This window comes from Saimiri boliviensis, chromosome 6 (genome assembly GCF_048565385.1).
Source record: "Saimiri boliviensis isolate mSaiBol1 chromosome 6, mSaiBol1.pri, whole genome shotgun sequence".
Lineage (NCBI taxonomy): Eukaryota > Metazoa > Chordata > Mammalia > Primates > Cebidae > Saimiri > Saimiri boliviensis.
Genome location: NC_133454.1, coordinates 16335511 through 16350915, shown reverse-complemented (window position 1 = coordinate 16350915; position 15405 = coordinate 16335511). Strand labels below are relative to the sequence as shown.

The following is a 15405-nucleotide window of genomic DNA, read 5'->3' as shown; positions in this document are numbered from 1 at the left end:
AGTTCAAGATCCACCTGATCAACCTGGCAAAACCTCATTCTACTAAAAATACAAAAAATTATCTGGGATTGGTGGCATGCACCTGTAATCCCGGCTATTAGGGGAGGCCAAGGCAAAAGCAGCACTTGAACCTGGGAGGTAGAGTGTGCAGCGAGCCAAGATAATGCCACTACACTCCAACCTGGGCAACAGAGCAAAACTGTATCTCAGAGATAAAATAAAATAAACAAAAACAAAAGACCACATTATTTCCCTATCACAAGCAGTCCCTAAGCATGCACTCTCCACTGACCATCTGCTCAGAAAGTATAACAGTTTCATATTGTCTAAGTCTATCTAAGTCTCCAGCGAGTCTGGGTTCCCTCTGCACTGCGGAAATACCTCCAAAATTTAGCAGCAGCATCTCTCCTTCACTAAAGGTGATCCCACTTTCTCCTCCGGCTACAGATAAAAACTGAGGAAAGAAGCTTCATCTCTTACACAATCTGAGTGAAAATCAGGCTCCTCCATGCTTACTGCTAACATAGTTTTAAGACATGCTGTCAGTCCAGTTTTATCTTTCAGCACCTGGTACCTCAACAATAGATAAGGATATTTAAGAAGCTCCACATATTACTTTCACTTTGCCTACAAGGGGAGTCAAATGAAGAGAATGTCCAAAAGGTAACTTTCTAATTTCTCAGCTCCATCACATGCAAATTATTTCATGACAAACTGTCATTTAAGGTATATATAAGTCCAAGAGATACCACTGCCATTTCTGTCAGGCAATCCATGTATTCCAGAGTATCATACTTTCAGCCACTTTCTTCACACACTTCAGCGCCCAGAGTAGTAGCATGAGTATATGAAATGAAAGGTAGGAAGTCTGGGATCTGTTCCCAGCACTACAATCGACGCACTATTCTTATTCCTTTTGCATTTAAATCTCCCATTTGTAGCACAAGGTTAATGACATAGTACCTGTTTGTTTTTAAGGCACTGGAAAACTCTCTGGTAGAAGATACTATGCAAATACAGAGACTATTATTAAAACAGGAAGACCTGAAAATTGCAAGTTGGTGTGCTCATCACTATTAAGCAGTTGACACAGTAATAAAAGAGAAAGCATCTTTCTTCAAGGCATCTAAAATCAAATACTGCTGAACATGGAGCTATAGAAAAATATATGTGCAAATATATTCATTTTAATGACCTTCCAAATCTAACTAATCAATAACCCATTTAAAGTAATCCTTTCCAAGTTATCCTGACTCTGACAAAATGCATGGAACCCCTAATCACAGGCATTTTCCATAATGCAAAGCTTTCTGAAAAGTTATTCTTTCTCCTTGCAAAATGTTTGCTCTACTCCAGAATTTCAGAGCACATATGGGCTTATTTCACTAAGATTGTTCCAAAATACAGAAACATTTCTCCTTCAATCTGGCCAATTTTGGAATAATCAAACTTACAGTACAATGTTGGACAGGCATCCAAGCAGGGGCTTCCACTGAACAATTCTGGGCTGGGCATCTGCCTTGGTTTTGCTGCAAATAAATAAAAATGATATTATATTCTATTTATTATGTCCAGTAGATATATACTAGCTGACATGTTTATTATCAATATGTTTATTACCTTATTTACAAGGATGGCAGAGAGAAAATGTCTTTTTGGTGCAATGCTGCAGAAAACTAGGTATATTTCTACTCTTACCAAAGCATAAGGTATTCTCCTTTTCCTTTTTTATTACTCTAATGACTGTTTTTGGCACCACGCTTTCTCAGAATCTAACTTTCAGGCCTCAATACCAACCAACTGAGAACTCTCATAACCCATAGGCTGACTGTTCCCTTCCAGGCTCATAGTCAGCACTGATATATACTGTACTCCTGTGAGATCACACGAGTCAAGGTACAGAAGACTGTTTATTTGTCTCTGTTTCCAGATCATAAACTAGTGATAGTGTTTCTCTCTAGAGTGTTTTAGAGAACTCCAGAATGTTGAGTTGAAAGGGATAGATCTTAGAGGACTCTTTATCACATCAAAAACTTAAGTGAAGAGAAATGACACAACTTTCTCAAGAAGTCAGAGGTTTGACATTCTAAGCCATTTTCCAGGTACTTCTTTCTACAAAAGAAATTTCTCTCTAGTTAACCTATATTTTTGTTGTCATTCCTGTGAATTTACTTCTAATTGGCTTTTTAAAACAATACAGTGCTTTCCTTTCACCAGCAATGCTGCTCCACCCCTTTGATAACGAAAACTGGTTAGTCTAAAAGGGGTGATTTTAATAAACTATGTTTAATCTTTTATTTCTTTCACTGTCTTCTCTGTGATAATATAGGCATACTTATAATGTTAATAATCACCATAAAAATCACAGCTGTGATTTATTGAGCAACTGAACATGCAAGGCATTATTCTGGACACAATATATATTACTACTAGTCCCCAGAACAAACATGAACAGGAGTATTATGCTCATTTTGTGGTGGAGAAAACAGACTCAGAGAGGTTAAACAACTTGCCAAAAATTCACCCTACTAGACAACAGCATCTCTGAGACTGCAGCAAGACTTTAGCTGACTCTGGTACCCATGTATGCTCTTTCTTTCATAAGAAGTTGCCTCTGTTATTTTAGATTTTCTCTTAAATGGGAGTTAAGGTATGTCATCAACCAATCTGATTTCATTTAATGAATGATCTTAACATTTTTGATTTCACTGAATAAAATACTGAATGCAGTACTCCTATCACACGAAAAATTTTTGTCTGTGATTTGTAAGCTTTTCAGAGTAACTTTATTTGGGCGATTTATTTTTAAGGCATCACTAAGCCCTAAAATGCTATATGAGTGATTCTGGATAAAGTCACCATAAAAATAAACTTATATCATCAATCTCTGTGATCAGTTTTCTTGTTTGAAACAAAGTCTGATATACGGCAGCAGCAGAGTATATAATGTACACTGGACTTGGGTCAGATAACCACAATTATAAGCTAAATTTTGGCCATGTGATTGCTGCCATGAAATGCTCTTGGTAGTTATATCTGTGAAATAGTGTTAGTATCTTGCCTAATTCATGGATAATATAGATATAGATTCTCCTCAGATCATTATCACAATTTGCAAGGAAGCTACTAATGAGAACACACAATGTATTCACAAAATATGACAGGTGCATAAATAAGGTCTGTTTCAACTTCTACAGTGCACATCATGGGATAAAGAAAGGTGGAAATCTGTGTTTCTGTTTTGCCTTCCATTATTACCTGATTTCTGTCACTAAATTCTTCTCCTAAGTGTTTTAACTAAGAAAAATAACAATGATTTTCCAAGGCCAGACAAATAAAAAAGACTACTGAAGACAGATGCCATGTGAACATAAATCATTCTATAATCCTAGTGTATGACAAGAAAAAAAACATTGAAATTGAAGTTAGAATGAGAACACATGGACACAGGGAGGGGAGCACTACACACTGGGGTCCGTTGGGGGGAAATGGGGGAGGGGCGGGGGGGGGAGGTGGAAAGAGATAGCATGGGGAGAAATGACAGATACAGGTGAGGGGACGGAAGGCAGCAAACCACACTGCCAAGTGTGTACCTATGCAACAATCTTGCATGTTCATCACATGTACCCCAAAACCTAAAATGCAATAACAAAAAAATAAAAAAAAAATAAAGAAATTGAAGTTAGAACCTTGGATTTTAGTTTAGTATTCCCATTAATCTATGTGTGGAACTTTGGGAAACTCTCTGTAACACGTTAGACCTCACTTCTCACTTTTCTCATCTGTAAAATGAGCAAGTTGTCTAAGATCCATGATTCGATGTGGAAAGAGAAAGTGCCAAATTTATGCAAAGATCTTTTCCAAACTTTATACTTCTACCAATAATTTAATATCTTGTTTTCTCTACCAAAGGGGTATACCCTGCAGTTGAGAACATTTACCATTCTAATATACTGATGAGGCATCTTTTAGGGTCTTGGGAATATGAACAGGAAACAATTACTTCCCTGTGAGTTTCAGGGCCAGCAAAAATTGATATCCACTACACTAGATGGTCTCAAAAGAGCCTTCTATTTAAGTGTTATTACTGAAAATCCTAAACTCATGTTTTGTCTACCACTTCGCTCTTCTTCTAAAGAAGACAGGATCTAACATGGGTCAAGGAACCCACCACAGTAGGTGGAGAAGGAAAGGGATTTAAAGTTCTTTTTTCCTAGAAGTCTTCATTCTCCTTATTCAGTATCTTTTTCTTAACATTTAATGTGTACGCATAACAGAGTTTGGGCCTACCTCCTACTCAAAATAGTAGGACACTCTCAAAAGCACATTCTCATGTCTAACTTTTAGTTAATTCTTAAGCGAAAAATCAAGGTAGAACATTAGAATTCCCTCAAGAGACAACCCACCTCTCCAAGCAAAGATTTAAAATAGAAATTGGTGACAAATGCCCCCAAAGATAAAGCTTTCCCTCCTTCCTTCTCTCCCCATCCATCTATACAGCATGTTTATACCTGTAGATTAGTGATATGTGACTACACCAGGATTCGGGGATTTGCAATGCTGACCATCAAAAACATATCTCTTAAGAGACAAAACTACCAATGGGTCTTGGTCTTTCAGAAACAGCTTGATGTCTCCAAATCTCTCCTCTTTCTTGGTTGTCTGTTATTCACTTTAAAATCTCGACATATTTCATTCCATAATATTCTGAGAACATTAGCTAAATATTCTGACCAATTACACCTAAGATTGATTGTATAAATACGTAACTACAAAGAATTTTAACAGTGACTAAGAGAATTCTAAAGATTTTCTTCTCAAACCCCCAATAACATGGGAATATTTTTTGTATATCAGGGGCTTATACACTATTACAGTGCTTTGGCGTTTACCAAGTGCTTATATAGACATTTAGTCATTTCATCCTCAGAAAAAGTTGTATGTGGCAGAGTGACAGATGATTCATACAAATAAAATTTTGACCTAAATGTTTCATTTAAAATAGCATGTTCTTTTGAAAGCAGAGTAAGAGCTGAAAGTTTCTGTTGTTGTACTGTTCACAGTAAAATGTAATCAAAGGAGTTTCTTTTTATGGGAGAGAGGGGGCAGTATTGTGAAGTGTTGCATGATAAGACTGTACACATATCTGCTCATTTATTTACCCATTCCTCACGTGCCAAAATATACTTCATGAATGGTACCATGTTAGGTACATAGAGATATTTAAAATTTAGAGTTATAAAACTTTAAATAATCCTTATTCTCCAAAAGCTCACAACATTTTAGGAGATACAATACAATGTGCTGAGTTTAAAACAGAGTTAAATAACAGGGCCATTAATCCATTCATGTAGTTGATCAACAAACATTTACTGAGCAATTACTATGTGCAAGCTACTGCATTAGTAATAAAGATATATCAAGACTCAGTGCCTGCCTAAAAAAGTACTTATTCTAAGGAAAAAGATAAACCAATAAAGATACAGTTATAAATTAATATTACTGATATGGGATAAATAAACTGTTCCATGGCAGATCAAAAATATTCATTGTATTTACTCTTGGGGCAGGAGTAAGAAATGAACTAGGGTAAGGGAAAATTACAGAGAGGATTTGAGGCAAAAGGTGGAGTATTTACCTCTGGCTGGGTAACTCAGGAAAGACTTTGTTGAAGAGACACTTCAGGTATCCAACACAATTTTAAGCAGGTGAAAGTATAAGAAGAGGGCTTTATGGGATAAAGGTAGTCAATGCACCAGCTGATAGTACAAAGTAAAAAAACTGTTGGCCTTGTCCAGAAACTCCTCAATTCTGGACCTCAGTATCCCAGGACTGAAGAGAAAGAATGATTTTATACTACACAGAAAGTTTACTTCAGCCTTTCTTTTTATTTATCTCTACTTCACAAGACTAAATGGACAGCAGGGTGTGGGATAAATGAGTTCAACCAGGAAGTAGACATGGGGGGATACAGATCTGATCATATAAAACACATAAGAGGCCCTCCTGAGTTTAATCTTTGAACAAGCATTTCAGCTGTCTTCTCATCCCTGAGACTCTTAGGTATTTGACAGATGAAAAAAAAGAGGTCAAAACATGATGCCCAAGGAGAAGAACTAAGTGGCTTTTTGCATGTAGAACTAAAATGACATGCAAAAATGTGTGTGCAAATGGACTGTGAGTTGTAAAGTACTTAAGAAATGAGCTAATTCTTGTTAAAATTACTTGAACACATTTTCTGACTTCTAGTCCAATATATTCTCTAACATACCAAGAGTTAAAAAATTTTCAAAAAATTTGAAGACTATAACTACTCCCAAAGTGCCTCCAAATCATCAATTTTATACATTTATATAGATATATATGTGTCTATATTTGTATGTATCTGTAGACACATATGTTCATTATTCATCCTCCACATAATGTGTCTATAGATACATATATACACACAAAGATGTTTTATGTATATGTATACATATGTGCACAAATAATTTATTTTGGCAAAATAAAGGTTTTCATTGATAGTTTTCTAATTTCCCATAAAGACATGTCATTTTAGAATGAGATGTTAGAAAAAGAGAAAATCAAATTTTGCCATGTGCTAATGTAAAATACATTATAGGTATAAATATGTGCAAAAAAATGCTATATCAGAAGTCCTAAGACACCAAGATACAAAAATGAGATTCCAAAGGAGGCAGACCGCAGGTGCAATATTCAAAAGAAATTACCAAGAACCAACTTTGGGATCTTGAATCCTATTTATAATATAATATAATGCTGGTATACAAAATTTGGGTGACTGAAGATTTAGAAAAGGGAGAGAATTTCTTTGAAGAAGGTTGAGAAATCTCACCATGCACCTAAAATTAGTGAAATAAACTTCAGTTGGACTGGACCTAAAGCTTAACAAAACTTCCTTTGGTTTAGAAGGCCAATATACTGGAATTTAAGTCTCACCTAAGAAGCTTAACCAGTGAGATAACATGGCAAACTGGTTAAGTCAGAAGTGGCTTCATCAGGGTTAGCCCGCACTCTCAGAGTTTGTCAAGGCAAAAGATTCGTTCTGGAGCCATGTTAACACTTATCAAGACAACCTTCCATTTAGGGTGGACTACTGTAAAATTTGGCCTAAAGAAATGCATCATAGGACACTTAGAGAGGCCTAGAGGGGAGGCTTCCAAAGACCCACGAAAGTGTCCATGAGGGAAAAACTCAGCCAGACTTTTTCTGGCTGCATTAAAATCCCCGATCTGCTGTTTGCTAGCTATGTAACCCTAGGCAAGTTACTTTACTTCTCTTTGCCATAGTTATGAAGATTTTAAAAATTATAAGTAAAACACTTAGAACTATTTCGATATATAATCAGCACTATTTAAGTGTCAGTAGTTTTCTTCCTTTTTGGTTATTTTTATCATTGTTAATGTATGTCAGGCTGAGAGGGCAAAAAGCACAGCAATCCCAGCGGAATAGGACCTTTCCTTGTCTCCTTTTCTAAGTTCCTTCTTATGTTCCAAACTTGGAAGGATTAATAACCAACTAGTAAATGGGAAAAGATAAGAAAAGTCTATGGCATCCCCTTCCCCCAAAGCAGATGTCCTATAGGAAGATCCCACAGTAGGAAAAAGAGAATCTTTCATCTGGAATATGTTTCAAATTTTGACTAGTATTTGGGACTGAACAATTTTAATTAATATATTGGGACTGCATTCGTGATTTTCAGTGACTGTAGGACTTTTTATTCCCTATAAATGGAAAGTTATGAGAATACCCATTTTCATTTGGAGGGCAGGGTGAGGACCACTGACATTAAGCCATTTTAAACAAACAGCGGGGACCCCAAAATAAAATGACTTCTATTATTGCGTCACATGAGTATTCCTTGTTAAATTTGTCAATTACAGATGCAGAACATACTAATGGTGAGTGTTAACTTTTCTTATTCAACTTTGGGAATATTCCTCAACATATGACTTCATCCCTTCCTGGACTTATCTTTTCATTTGCTTCTTTTTATTTTCTCAGGCTTCAAAAGATGTTTAAAATAAGTTGGCCTAATTTGTTTCTGAGGAAATCCTTACTAAAACTGAAGCCATGCTGGGGAGTCATGAATTTGCCTCTTTTGTAAATGAAGAAAATGCTCCTGACCTATTCTCCAAAGGATGCTGAGAACAAGGGATTTTCAGTGGGCAGTGATGATGGTGCTGAGTCATTCTCAACACTGTTCAAAGTCCTCTGTGACTTCAGGCAGACATTTGCCCAGGTTAACAGAGGTGCAGTCTGTGACTAACTAGTGCATGAGAGGATTAAAACACTCTGCATTAAAATATTCTAAGCACCTAGCTACCCAGATTAACTATGATGAGTGGAATAGACTCTGAGTTTTTAGGCTGGCCACATTTAAAGATTATAAATGGAAACCATTGTTGTGACTTGAAATTTCAGGATACCAATGGGGAGAGGACAGCGGGCTTGGACTCAGGAGACATTTCCTAGATAAATAATGAAATAATATTCATTGAGCACCATTAGACCCCAGGCACTTGACATGCACTGTTAACTCATTTTATCATCACATCAACCCTAAAAGGTAGTAGAGGAGAGAGTTTAATACCATGAGGAATCCAATGGACCCAGGTTACAATGACAGAGTTTTCACTTTTTATATCTGTGGCTTTGGACAAATTTCTTAATTTCTGTGAGTTTTGGTTTTCTCATCCATAAAATGGGAAAAACAAAACCTAGCTTAAGGAATTATTTTAAGTCTTATAAAACTTCATATACATATATATATGTCCAAAACCCTGATATATTAATATATAATATTAATATCTATCTTATTAATTGGGGATCTTTCTGTTTCACTTAGCTCCTCTGAGTCTATATTCTTGTATCTGAGTATAAAATAATAATATTTATCTCACAAGGTAAATATGAAAATTAAACAAGAAAAAGTACATGAAAGTGCTTAGCAAATGTCAAGAACTTTAAATCTAAGTTTTGTTTGTAACTTTTTTGTCAGTATATAAAAGATTAAAAGAATGTCTGAAATACTGCAGCAATTTAAGATAACTAAATTTGGGAGCCAAAACTGATTCTGCAGTCTGAGATCACTTAACTTGAAATCGCTGGTAGTAAATATTTCTAAGAAATATAATACTGTATTTTAGCATTTTGTGGAGTCATGTCCCAGTATTCTCTGAAGCTCCACCAATTTCAAAAGTTAGTTATTACTTTGCATAGTTAAATGCAATAGAGTAATTTAAGCTTCTAAATACAAGATTTAAAAGCAGAGTTTTGTAAAATACTTTAAATGTAATTGATCTGCATTCTGTCATTGTATCCTAGTAATCAGATGAGAAAAAAGGAATGGGCTGCAATTGTACTTTCCTCTTTGCAAAAAGGAAAATTCGGATATTGTTGCTACTACAGAAAATAAGTATTTTTTCATTGGCAGATCTTATCTATTATATCATAAACTACATAAGAGAAACATGAGAGACTGTGATTTCTAAAACAAGCTACTTTTTCCTTCAAAACATATTTAGAAATTCATTTGTAAATATTCTTGGATTAATAAATTAACAGCTAGTAAAAAATATCTGAAATTTCAGGACTCCAAAATTCTTTGAGGAAAGAAATGCCATTCAGAAACAAGATGAAAGTAATTCACTTCTAGTCTCTCTGCTACCATAGAGACAAAGAGAAAAAAAGTGAAGAGATTTAGCACACTTAATTCTTCCCAAAATTTATAATTAACTACATAGGAAAGGGAACAATTACCATATTTCCAAAGAATAAAGAATTTTAAAAGTTGAGCTTTTGATAAGACGTAATTACAACCTATTAAATATGCAATTCATACCAATTTGCTCTTATGATCTTGAATTTCAAAAAGTGCATATACATTGGTTAGTGTTTTCTGAAAAGTACACATGGAATACCACCATGTTAAATTTACAGAGCTTTTTCTTATCAGGGGATTTTCTCAGTTACTTAAAATTCTGGCCAAACATAACACAAAATGTTCAATGGCTATTACTTGCATATATGCCCTGTCTTCCTGACATCTATGAATATGTATTTGGGGACAAATGTTAATAAATGAAAAAATGTGCAGGCTTTTGTAGATCAAGTGCCATGCCCAACATCAAGCAATAGCCAGGAAGGACTAGCAATTAGATATGTTCTCAATTTAAACAGAACTTTAGATTGCTGAATAAATTACGGGTGTATTAATTCAGGACAGTTTTATCCTAAGAGACTTACAAGAAAACAGCATATCTAGAAATCCTAGGAGATTCAAAACAAAGAAAGGGAGGAAGAATTTATTTTGCTAAAAATGTACACTTTTATTTATGGTTTCTTTAGCAAATAATTTTTTTTAAATTTTTATCATTAAGAATATCAAGAAATTATCCTTATAATGTTCTATTTAGAACTCTATTTGAAAACAAATTATTTTATTTTAGGATATCTATAAATATAGCATGAAAGATTCTATTTCTCATTGTAAAAACATGAGGTAGCAGAGGAGTAAGCTAAAATCTTAATACTGTGTTTTCATACAACAATCAAAATTCTTGCTGGTATAGATAATAAATGGTATAATTTATGTCTTGAAATTTTATTTTTGGATATTATTTTTTGAAACATAATTAAATGGTCTTCGAGGAGACTATTGCTAACTACACTGCTGCCTGGCAAAGAGATAAAATAGATTATTCTAAGTAATTTCTATTTAGGAGTTTCAGAACAATTTTAAGGGAACAGTTGAAAGTCTCTAAAGCTTTTAACTCAGAGCTTAACCACAGAATAACATAACATCCATTCCAGTCCTGTATGCATAATGCTGCTGTCATCTGTGGCTAGTTGGACAAATTTCAAGTAATAATCACTATTATAGCTTTTTAAGTTTCCTTTGTAGGTTACTTGGAATAAAGCCATTCAATGGTACTGATAAACCTTGTTCTCTGAAATGTGAAGCAATATAAAAAAGTAGTAGAACTGCTGTGAACCTCCAGCTAGACAAGTTTGTGTCCTGAAAGTTGAGTGAAACATAATGTATTCTGCTTTAAACAAAATTATATTATTTCTCCAATTATTTTATAACCTGATAATTTAGGAGAATAAAGTCATTTTTGAATTTTCCATTGCATAGCTTTCTAACTCATGTTAATATTTTAATAGTAAAATATACATTAATATTGCTCTTCTTTTATAGTATACTTATGATAAATATATTATTTATATATATATATATATATATCATAAAGCCAAATAATTTTCCCCCCAAAGTATCTTTCTATATTAAATCACTGAAAAATTAAATGGACATGAGTTGATATTCTTTTATCAAACTGAAAACCTAATTTGACTGCTTTAGTTTTTGTTTAATAGAAATGTGCAATTGTCTTCTAAGTATCTTTATACTTTAATTTTAGAAATTTAAATGATGATCATGATAATTTGGTTTATCATAGATGTGATTCAGTTGCCACTTTCCATGTGTATATAAGGACTTTTATCTCTATTAGTCCATTTCTTTTATGTAAAAATGACACTTCCAAGTACCATTTTAGGCCCATTAACTGTTCACAGATAAGTTTACCAATTGCCTGTCTCTTAACTGAATAGTTTATCCATAAGACTACAAAGATTTATTTTACAACTATTTATTGTGAAGTGCACATTACATATACACATGTACATATGTGTATACATGTATGTATATAGGCAAAAACATTTGTGTATATATGTACATGAGTCTATATACATACACAGAGAAGTAAGTGTATATCTACATAAGTGTGTTGTGTGTATGTGTGGCGTGTATGCATGTGTGTGTGTGTAACTTGGAAGAAGTAAGAATTTCATCCACTCAATCATTTACTTACTGGACAGTAAAATATCTAACAGATGTCTGTTAAATGAAAGAATCAGTCAACACTTAAGGTACATCGGCCAGTACCTTGGTAACTGATCAGCTATAAATACAACTAAGAACTTCTCCTATCCTCAAGGAATTCACATTCTAGCAAGAAATAGGCACAAGTAAAAGATAACTATACAACCAGATAAAGGCTATAACAAAGATACAGACATTGTACTAAGAACATGGAACATGACAGGCTCAGTCTAGTATGGCAATATCAAGGAAAGTACTTACAGAGAAATCTGCATTTAGCTGAATCTTCAAGGTTAAGAAATGTATTAGGGAAGTATCAAGCTAGGGAGTTGAGAGGAATTCTAGGCATAAGAATAAAAAGGTACAACAAAGAAACAGGAGGACAAAATTCAGATTATTTGGGCAAACCAAACATTATTGATTATAGTTGACTAAGGCATGAAGGGTAGTGGGATCTGAGATAGGCAGATAGGCAAGGGATACAACATCGAGGGCAAGGTGCTCCAGGTGAAACAACGCAGACTTTATCCTGAAGAGCAGTGCTTCTCAAACCTTAATGTGCAAAATCAACTAAGCATACAAATCAATTAGGGATCTTATGAAAATGCAGATTCGGATTCAGCAGTTTTGCATGGGGACGAAGATTCTACATTTCTGTTTTCTAGGGGATGCCATTGCAGTTGGTGAACAAACCAAATTTTGAGTAAGGGAGCCGTAGGGGACAGTGAATCCCTGAAGGATTATAACGAGAGTCGCAGAGTTGTGATGTACATGCAAATTATATATATATGCATATGTAAATATATACACAAATACATATATATGTGTGTGTGTATATATATATATATATATATATATATATATATATATACACACATGCATACTTATATACACACACACACACATATGTACATTTTTTTAAAGGAAGGTCCCAGTTAATGGTGCGGAAAATGCATAGGAGTGGAAAGATAGGGAAAGCAGGAAGATTAATAGGGATTTTGTTGCAGAAATCCAGGTAAGAATTAGTGAGACGCTCAAAAAGACCACTGGTAGTAGAAACTGTAAATAAAGGACAGATTATAAGAAATAAAATAAATAAGAATTGGGTATTGGGGATTTGGGAAAAATGAAAATCAAGGTCAACTCCTACTTTTCTAATCGTAACAAGTGGAATAGTGGCATACAAAGAAATTGAGCACAGAGAACAGTAGGAGAATGGTTTATGCTTGGAGAACTCCAGAGAGTAAACATTTTCCTGCAACTTTTGACTTAAGTTTACTTAATGGGTAAATGGAATTCCAAATTCTGAGAATTCATAAATTTACTCTCAACCAACTTCTCATAAAACCTGTTATCTCCAAAAGGTTAGCTCGAGAACTGTATTACTTAGATACAAAGAAATAGACATGTGTGGGTAAGCATATTAAAACAGAGATATGAGGGGCACAGGTTATATTTATAGGATTTTAAATCTGGTACTAACTTTGAATGCACAAATGGAAGAAGAAGCTGGAATATTTGATATCTTTCTCTCACCAATAAGAGCCTATAAACCTACAAAGTATTATTCATTGAAGCCAGAGGAAATCCCCATCACCATGACTACACAAACAGAAATCTGCCACTAGAGTGGTAACTAGCTAATTGAATCAGTAAAATTTATCCTTAAATGTCAGACTCCCAGAAATGAGAAAATGAGAGAGAAAAAGGAGAAGGAACAGGAACATCTGCACCTGCTATTTAATGGTTATGTGCATACATAGTGACTACACTCAACACTGTGTGTATATTGACACTAGCTGTTCCCCTTGTCTGGGATATTCTTTGCCAAGATCTTCACAAAGGTGATACTCTTCAATATTCTTTTAAGTTGTTTGCTTAAGTATTTATATGACCTGTGTCACATAAAATTACTTCTAACAGATACAGACACAGCTCTCATTTTCTCCACCATACGGTGACACTAATGGTAATAAAAATCCCAATTTGTGCTAGGGTTTCTTATTTTTAATAATTTCACTCATCCTTTCCATGTATAGAGTGTATTTCATATTTTTCAAATATATAAACTAATCTGATTCTGTACAATATTCCTATTCAGAAAGTACTGATAAGCCAGTATTATTATCCTATTTCAGACTTGAGAAAAATAAAACCCAGGGAGGATAAATTGAATTTACTGAGATTACTAGTATAATAAATGGAAACTCCAAGTCTGTATTTTCTGAATCTTGATCCTACACACATTCTCAGATTGCCATTGGTGAAACATACATACATGCAACAAAATAGGTTCCTCAGATAGCTATAATCATGGGTAATCTGCTTCAAGAAAATCTTATCTTCCAAACATTCAGATTAAACAGTGGATAAATAACAAAGTGATGAATTTTTTTTGTACCTTATGAAGGATTTATATTATTTTTTAAAATTTTGAGCATAGTTAATGTTTAAATGTTATTTAAATTATGAAATTTTATTTACAGTTGTTTCCTCTTCAGACCCACATATGTCTCAGAAAATATGATTTATGTAAAGGTCTTATAAAGGACAATTCTCTCAAACTCATAGCTCTTTACAGCATTCTATTGTTTTTACTCACAGACTCAAAAAGGGATAATGTTATGAAATAACATCTGTTAGTCAGGTTTGGAAGGAAAACTATTTACTACAGATGTGTTAACAAATGATTGATATGATTCATGTAATAAAATTTTATTTCTAAAAGTTTAGTTTGACAGGCTATGGATATATGTCTGAAAAACTACAAATCTACAACTAATTGTAATTTTAAATTAAGCCCTATGTGGTGCATTTTTTTTTATTTAATTAGATATTTAGATATTTAGATATTCCCTTAGAGAAGGAATGAAATGCAAAGTGCAGAATCAAGAGTATATTTTAACTCAATAATAACCTTGCTGTGGTTCAATCTGAAGAGAATAATAGTGAATGGGAACAAAGATATTATAGTCACAAAGACCTGATTTGGAACTTACTTCTGTGAATGTACCTCATCTTTAAAATATGAAGGATCACTGCATTGGTCTAAAAACTAAATGTGTTTTGATGAAATTCAAGTCCCTTCCATGTCCCAGACATTTCATATACACACACACACACACACACACACGCACACACACACACACACACACAAACACAAATAAGAAAAAGGAACATCGTTCTTTATGGAGCTTCTTTCTAGTCAAAAGAAAGAAAAAATAATCATACAAATCAGTATACAATATGAATTGCTATATGTGGAAATGTGGCATAATATCAGAGTGTATGCTAAGAATATATAATCTTCTAGAAAAAACAGTGACATGTAAGGTGATATCTGGAAGATAAGTAGAATTTAGATGAGTGGACAGTTATCTAAAAAGAATAATAGTAAATGGAAGTCCCCAAAACAGAAACATAGTTGACACCTTCAGAGAACAGAGGGAAGCCAGCAAGACTAATATATCCTTTAGTTTAATGAAAGATAGGAAAGG

General features: G+C 34.0%; 1 protein-coding gene across 8 annotated transcripts in view; it reads right to left on the bottom strand.

Annotated features, from left to right (window-relative positions):
* DLG2 (discs large MAGUK scaffold protein 2) overlaps window positions 1-15405 on the bottom strand; it is a 2103224-nt gene that overhangs the window by 1645104 nt on the left and 442715 nt on the right. For all 8 annotated transcript variants that reach the window (XM_074400260.1, XM_074400268.1, XM_074400258.1 and 5 more), the window contains one exon: window positions 1455-1529. In XM_074400260.1, the coding sequence (XP_074256361.1) occupies window positions 1455-1529 (75 nt within the window). The remainder of the gene's footprint in view (window positions 1-1454; window positions 1530-15405) is intronic.